Source organism: Manis pentadactyla, chromosome 5 (assembly GCF_030020395.1).
Source record: "Manis pentadactyla isolate mManPen7 chromosome 5, mManPen7.hap1, whole genome shotgun sequence".
Classification (NCBI taxonomy): Eukaryota; Metazoa; Chordata; class Mammalia; order Pholidota; family Manidae; genus Manis; species Manis pentadactyla.
In genome coordinates this window covers 1,599,575-1,607,658 of record NC_080023.1, presented here as the reverse complement: position 1 = coordinate 1,607,658, position 8,084 = coordinate 1,599,575, and the positions used below count along the sequence as shown (strand labels likewise).

The following is an 8,084-nucleotide window of genomic DNA, read 5'->3' as shown; positions in this document are numbered from 1 at the left end:
CCACCCCACATCCTCACCCGGGGCTGCCCCCGGGCTCCCCCATGGGTGTGGCACGTACCCCCTTCTAGAGGGTGCTGGGGCCTGGGCCCCTCAGCGGCTTCAGGCTGTGCCTCCTGGAGCATCTGTGATCGTGGGGCCTGTGCAAACTGCAAACCCTCAGCTCGTTTCTGGGCCCAGAGCCTGGGGCTCCTGTGAACTGGACAACTGCCCTGCCTCTAGACAGCATGGACCCAGGGCAGGACCCAAGAGCCCAGAGAAGGGGCACCTCACACCCCCCAGAATGAACTCTTTTTGGACACAAATAACAGAAATCAACTTTAGCTTCAGCCAAAACACAGAGAGCGAGAGCTTGGGAGGAAGAAGGGAGGGAAGAAGGGAGTCCCCGAACCGCAGGCAGGGTGTGTCTGGGCCTCGGTCACCTGGGCACCTCCTGGGCCCAGCCTGTTCTCTCCAGGCGTAGTGTCACGCAGAGGGCAGATTGCTGCCAGGCGACCCCAGGTTTCTGAATGACCAGTCCAGCCCTGAGAACACTTGTCCCCAATTCAAACTCCCAGCGGGGACCCTGCATGGCCTGGCCTGGGCCGGGGGGTCACAGGGCATGCACACAGTCACTGCTGAGACCATGCAGGTGGGTGGAGCTGAGAGAGACCACGGAGCAGGCGGGCAGTGCTCCTGGAAAAGCACAGGATGGCCCTGGGGGGCAGTGCTGGGGCACTGAGAGGGCTTTGCTGCCCACTCCTCCCCAGGCCCAGCCAGGCTGGAGAAGCTGACATGGTCACAAGCCTTCCAGTCCTGCCAGGCTGCCACTGACCCCTTGACCGGTGGCCAGGTGGGCTCTGCTGGGGAAGCTCCCACTGGGCAGTCTACTGACTGGGCTGCTGGCACCGTCTCCGGGGGCCCAGATGGTGAGGCCCCCCCAGCCCCCAGCTGCGGCAAGGCCCTCAGTGGGCTTGGACCGAGGGCGGGCCTCCTGGCTAACCAAGCAGCATTTTTCATTTGAAGCAAGAGGGAACTTGAGTTGCGGTTTTTATTTGCGCCAAGAAACGGCTCCTAACACTCCAGGCTGGGCCTCTGCTGGTGCGTCGGGAGGGCAGACGCCAGCGGGGCGGCGCCGAGGGGAGAACCCTGCAGAGGAAGTGTGGACACAGCACTTGGCCAGCTTCCCTGGCCTCAGGGGACCCCCAGGCCCAGGGAGGGAGCTGCCCGCTCAGGCAGGGAGCCGGCCGTGAGCAGAGTCCAGAGCCAGAGGTGAAATCAGGTCAAGGCCCTGCTGAGCACAGAGCGGGCCCTGGCGAGGCCAGCGGCTCTGAGGAACAGCCATCACCATGCCGCCCGGGAGCTGGGCTGAGGCTCCTCCTCGTCTCTGGCGCGTCCAGGCCTGGGGATCAAACAGGCTGTTCAGGAGACAAGGAGTTCCTGGCAATGTCATTTTCTGGGGCACAAAGGAAGAGAAATGCCTCTTGCTTTACCCGATGCTGAAAATATTTCTGCGCTGAATCCTTGCTGCAGGGTCTGTGGGGGTGGCAGAGGGGGCCCTGTCCGGAGATGTGGGGCCCCTGGGGCCCTGGGTCTTGGGGGGGGCCGCTGGGCACCACTCTGGACCCTCCTTGGAAGTACCCCTGAGAGCAGGGAGAGCGCCTTCCTGCTCCGCGCCCCATGCGCACCAGCCAGCCAGCCCTGGGTCCAGCTCTGGTGCTGCTGTGCGCTGTGTGGCCTTGGGCAAGTGCCCCAACCTCTCGGGTGTCTGATTTCTCACAAGCACAGGGTGATGGCTGAGGCCCCTCTTCTGGGGGCACTTTGAGGATAAAGGCAGCAAAGCAGCGCAGCCACGCTTCCTGAGCCTCTCCTCTGCCCCTGCGACCTCGGCCTGCCCCCCGCCTGATCTTCTCCAGGGCCGCAAAGGAGGCTTGTTGGGGGTCTCCACCCACCTGAGCCTCACAGACAAGGGACCCTCACTGGGAGGGCAGCCACGGTGTGCGCCTTACAGGGCAGGGGCTGTGGGCAGCATCTTCTGCTCCTCGCCAGGCAGACGGCGTCAGAACTGGGTCCAGTGTCCATGGGGAGCTGAGCTAGCTCCTTGGTTGCGTGGAAAAAGCACGCACTGGCAACCATGGGAGGCGGGTGAAACGGACACGCAAGCACCTGCTTAAGGAAGGGGTTTGTGTGGAACAGCCTGTGGCAGGGAGCAGGGGCAGGGAGAGGGCCGCGACCCCAGTACTGCAGCTTCAGGGACGAGGAGGCAGACAGCTGGCGGGGCGTGACCCGCTAAGGGTCACACAGCCGGTAAAGGCAAGCCCAGCTCTCCTGCCTCTTGTGGGCAGGTGAGGGGCACAAGGGCTGCCCCCACCCTGATCTGTGGTTCTGCTCATCCTGGTCTGTGCCTGTACCTTGTCTCAGCAAGGGTGAGGCTAACATGGCTGTGCCAACCCAGACAGTGGTGCACTGACCCCAAGTGGCCCATGGTCTGTCCCTTTCACTGACCCTTGATTAGCCTCCCGAGTGAGGCAGGACCTGGGACTCACCAATAGGATTGGGCAGGGGCGATGGGATGTCACCACCATGGTAATGTTACCCTACGTGGTCTTACTAGGGGGCAATCTCCCTTGCTGGCTCTGAAGGAGCAAGCTGCCACCTGGTCAACTGGCCACTGAGAAGAGCCACTGGTGGCCAGCCGAGGGCAGCCTTTGACCGACAGCCTGCAAGGGGCTGAATGCTGCCAACACACTGCTGACCGTAGAAGCAGGTCCTTCCGCAGTCAGGCCTGTGCACACCACAGCCCCGCCCGCACCTCGGCTGCCTGCGCAGCCCTGAGAGCTCAGACTCCAGACCACGACAGCTGAGGTGACACCTAAGGGTGGCTTAGGCGTCCAGTTCACTGCAGTCCGTCACGCAGCCACAGAGAGGGCCTCGCCGCACAAATGTGGTCAACCAAGGCCAAGGGAAAGAAGCAGGCCAGTGTTCCTACTCAGGGCGCCGGCCCATCACAAGAACTACCCCACCGACACACGGGGAGCGTTTCTGAAACCCTGTCAGTGGAGGGTTCTAAACACACCCGCGAGCCTCCGTTGCCAATTAACAGGAGCTCACAGCTTATAGGTCAGAACCGTTTTGGAGAATGCCGAATTATGACTCGTTAAATTTATCCTCGATCTTTGAAAAAAACAATCAATAGCCTTTCTGCTGGCAAATCGGTTGCCACTTAAGGGACCAGGGGTTTCCTCCTGGGAGAAGGGAGCCAACTCCCCGAGGATCCGGGAGAAGCAGGACACCCAGCTGCCCGGGCACATCAGCAGTGGCTCCGGCGCAGAGCCTGGGCCAGGGCCAGGGCGGAGGGCGCCTTCAGGAGCCGCCCGAGCGACCTTCCGGTCACGGGCGGAGGGACGGGCCGGCAGTCACTCCGCTGCCCGGGGGCGGGCAGGGAGGGGCTCCGGGTCCTGAGGGCCGGGTCCGCCTCGTCTGGCAAGCCCACCGTGACATTTCCTTTCCTGGAAACGCTGTCTAAATTAAGAGGGGCTTTGGAAATGATAGAGTTCATGCTCCCACAAAAAATACCAGCAAAAGTACCCCCAGCACCTCTGCCACAATCATGCAGCCTCCACTTGCACACCCCTGGTGACAGGGCGCTCACTACCTGCGGGCAGCATGTTCCATCTCATCAGCTCCACTGGCACAAAGGGTTTTTCTTTCATGGACTGGTCCCATGTTGGATGTGGTGTCCCTGTGGAGCTGGCACCAAAGTTGCTCTGTCCTCCACCCAAGGCCCCTGGGACTGCCTCTTCTCACCATGGCTGAACCCCTACATCAGCCCCAACCACGGGGACTGCCTCCCTGGCCCTTCCCAGCCCTCCAAGGTTCCCCAGGCCTGGTGGGAGCAGCAGTTGGCTGCTCTGGGCACCCCTCGGCCAGGGGGAGACCCGGGGAGGGGGAGGGCCCCAGGAAGGGGCACAGCATCCTGGCACCCAGCACACTGAGCATACCCAGTACACGTGGGTGGGGCCAGGCCGGCCTGCCCTGTGCTTCAGACCAGAGTGGGGTCCTTGTGCCTTCTTGGGGTGTCTGCTGCCCAGCCCCACTTCCAGAACATTCCCAATGTGTTTTGTCTTCTTGAAGCTGAGCAAACCCCCTGGCAGACCCTCAGCTGTGGGACAGCCATGACCAGCTCAGGGTCAGGCTTCTGGGGCTGTGGGGGACGCCTCCTTCATGGGTAGGATGACCTCCCCCTCATCTAGAGCCAACTGCTGGCCCTTCCAGTCACTCAGCCTCCCGCTGCGAAGCCGCAAAATGTGTGGACTCTTCATCCTCACGCAAAGTACATGGGAAGAGCTCTTTTCAGAGTGTCTCACTTCATTCCCCATGAGCCTGCTTCTCTTGGCCCATTTTGCCGACGATGCAGCCAGGATTCGAGGGCCTCTGGACAGGCCAGCCGACAGCTGAGCAGCCACAGGGCCGCGGCTGTCGGCTCCTACTCCACACACCGGTGCTCCCAGAACCGATCAGGACAGTGCAATGTAGGAGACAAAACAAAATCAGAGCCACTTGGGACACATCTCAGGGTGGAGGAGGAAGATAAACTAACCAGGAATTCACCCAGCTCCTGAGAGGCGGAGGCCATGCTCAAGGCCAGGTCTCTTTGGCCTGGTTTTGCTGTTTTCCCACAGTTGAGTCGGCGGTCGACCCGCACCCACCCCACCGCCACTGCCCCTCAGCCGCGTGGTACAGCTCACTGGTGACGCCCACGTGGCCCAGGCATGGAGTGGCATAGCGTTTGGGTTCCAGGGACGAGGGCAGAGCCCTGCAGCAGGTGATGTGGCCCTGGGCCTAGAGTGAGGCGGGCAATGCAGGTGGAAGGTCCTGCCCGGGGCTGTGATCTACAGCAGGCCCCTCCTAACCAGGGGCCGCATTCCAAGCACTGACCCCTCCCACGGCTTGGCCCAGGCCTTGCAAAGGCAGAACACACACCTGAGTCTGGGTGTCAGGGCCTCTGGGGACTGCAGGGAAATAGCAAGTCCCCAGCTTGTCCCCGCCTGCCTGCCTTGCGTTAGCAGCCTCGGTCCTGGCTGGGAATATCTTACCTTTAAGAGGAATTCAACAAGGTCATCCCTCAAGTATTTTTGAATCATCTACAGGAATATTTGCATTTCCTAACTTTCTCTACTGTAAACAAAAAATCTATATTCTTAAAGAATGAGCAAAAAAATTAGCTCTTGAAAGGAAATTTATTCAAGAATTAAACCCCACTGACTGCCATAGGCTTTCCAAAGATGGAAACACCGACTATAAAGCAAAGCACCAGAGCAGAAAAAACCCGAAGCAGCAGGCAGTGCAGACATTACCAGGAAACTGAGTTTTGCTCCACACGTGCCTCTGAGCGCCTGAATGGGCCTGACCCTGGCAAGACTGAAGACAAGGAGAGGACCTGGGTCACTCCCTACTGAGAAGCCCCCAGGAGGACAGACCCCTAAACAGAGGATGGTGACCCGGCACGAAGGGCGCCGTCCTAACAGCTCACCGAAGACGCTGAGGGGCACAGGCCTCCCAGAGAGACGGACGTGCCTGGAGTTGGAAGCACCGGGACTTGCCGAGCAGAAGCAGGCAGAACAGCACACGGGGGGCTCAGAGGTGCGGGGCGCCCTGGAGCGGCGTCCCTGAGCCTGAGCACCCTCACAGTCCATCTGAAGAGCGGGCAAGACGCAGCCTGCCGCAGCTGCTGACCCCACCTCGGGGGCTGATCAGCAGGGCTGGGGCGGGCGGGTGGGCCCCAAGACCCCACGCTTCTACCAAACTCCCAGGTGAGAATGCCGTTTGCCAGACTGCACTACAGGGAGCGAAGCTCTGGAGCTTCCTCCCAATGCGTTAGCCGCCAGCCAAGTGTGGCTATTTACATTTAAATTACATTTAAAATAAAAATCCCGCTCCTCAGCTACACCAACCACATTTCAGGTGGCTAGGGACCAGTGGCTACGCTGGACAGTGTGCATCTGGGACATTTCCATCACTGCGGAAGGTTCTACTGGCTGCACTGGTCTAGGCGAGAGCTCAGCCGAGGAAGGAGCTGCCTGAGCTGGAGTCTCGGGGGCTGAGACCAGGTGGGGGGAGATGAACCTGGGAGTTAGCCCGAAGCCGGCCCCGGGGCAGGGGCCTGGGACTCCTCGTGAGTCTAGGGATGCTTTCCAGCCCTGAAGCTGTGGGAGCTGGCCAGCAGGCTGGGGGACGATGTGGTCACGTGTCCCTCAAAGCTGACAGCACAGGATGCTGGCTCCCAGTCATCATGCAGTACTTTACAAAGGACAAGCTCTTCCATTAGCAACAGCTATAAACCTGGACAAAAGGAGCAAATGTTTGAAGGCAGTGGAGACTGACCAAAAACAGGTGCGAACTGGAGGCGAGCCTGCCCAAGAAAAGGGTGCACGTGTGCACGTTCTGCATTGTACAGCTTTCCCTGGACCCTGCCTGGACCCTGCACTGCATGGGGGACAGACACCAGATGCAAAGCTGCTGTCTCACAGCCCTGAGGAGTCAGTGGACGGAATTTAGGGCTGCCAAAGCAACTGGAAATTGAGGGGAAAACCCTGGCGAGGAAGGACCCAAAGGAGGAGACACTCCAAAATCTGCACATGACCTCCCCTGGAATCCCTGACTCCTGAATTGCCCAGGAAAAGGCTGAGAGTCCAAGAGCCGGAAGTACAGCTGAGCAGAGCGTGCAGCCAGAGGGGAGACAAAGACCGGACTTTAATCCTGCCAAGTTGGGGGCCAGGGAAAACCAGGAAAGGCCCACCTGTTCTGGGACTGCAGGGGCATGGAATAAGGGGTCATAAGGGCAAAAAATAGAAACCGATATGTCTTAGAGCCTAGGGCCAAGCCCCTACCAAGTCAAAATCATTAACTGATAATTAAATGGGCACTAAAATGAAAGTCAGTACACTTCATAGGAAGGCGATAGAATTCAGAATCTACAATGTATCAGCCACAATATCCAATATATTATATGGTAACAACAAAATAATCTAGTCATAGGGCAAAACAGGAAAAGGTGACTCACAGTTAACAGAAGTAACAGTCAATAGAAACAGACCTGCAGATGTCCTGAATGTTGGGGACTGGCAGAAAAGGACTTTAAACCTGATAGATAATGGCTGAAGAGATGGGAAATCTCAAGAGAAATTACTTGTGAAAAAAAGTAAATGTAAACCTAGAAACAAAAATGATAGTATCTGAAAAATTTTTTTTAATATCATCACTGAATAAGATTAACAGTAGATTGGTTACAACAGAAGGTCCAAGGAACTTAGAGACAAGACAGAAATTACCTAAACTCGGGCACATGAAGAAACAAGACTGAATAACAAACAGAGCCTCAGTGACCAGTGGGGTGGTGTTACGTGACCTGATACACTACACATAGTTGGAATTCTAGTGGGAGAGAGAACAGAGAAAAGAATTCTATGGACTACTGGCTGATTTCTCACCAAGTACGATCAAAAACAGCAACCTAGAGATTTACGAAGTTCAGCAAACTCTGAGGAAAAATAAAAATAAAATCACATCTTACGTAACATTATACAAAACTGAAAACTAAAAACAAAAAAAAAATCTTAAAATCAGCCAGAGAAAAAGCATACATTGTGTATAGAGATACAAAAATAAAAATCACTATCAGCCTATCAGAAACAATAGTGGCCAAAAGACAGAGGAATGACAATTTAAAGAGCTAAAAAGAAAAATACTGTTAAGCCAGAATGAAGACAAAATAAAGACATTTTCCTGACAAATTAAAGTACAAGATGATACTGCCAGTAGACTTGTGCTACAAGAAATGCTAAAGGGAGATATTCAGGCTGAAAGGAGTTGACAGCAATTGGAAATTCGTAGGCACAAGAATGAATGGAGAGAAGAAACGGCAAATACATGTGTAAATACAATTTTTTAAAAATATTTAAGTCAATGGACTGTTTCAAGCAAGAACAATGTACTCTCAGATTTGTGGTATGAGGATGACAGCAGAGAATGGGAGGCATGTAAGTGGGATCACACCCATTGTCGGGCTTGTCTTTGTGAAGGGGCTTTACTATCAGTGTAAGACAGAC

The 8,084-nt window shown here is 56.6% G+C and overlaps 1 protein-coding gene across 3 annotated transcripts in view; it reads right to left on the bottom strand.

Annotated features, from left to right (window-relative positions):
* Positions 1-1,037: 1,037 nt before the first annotated feature.
* TRMT44 (tRNA methyltransferase 44 homolog) overlaps positions 1,038-8,084 on the bottom strand; it is a 33,247-nt gene continuing 26,200 nt past the window's right edge. Inside the window, exon 12 of one of the 3 annotated variants that reach the window (XM_036921298.2) lies at positions 1,038-1,378. In XM_036921298.2, the coding sequence (XP_036777193.2) occupies positions 1,321-1,378 (58 nt within the window). In that variant the 3' untranslated portion in view covers positions 1,038-1,320. Of the gene's footprint in view, positions 1,379-1,410; positions 1,433-5,759; positions 6,311-8,084 lie in introns of those variants that run through there. The other 2 variants (XM_057502004.1, XM_036921302.2) reach the window with 2 other exon arrangements.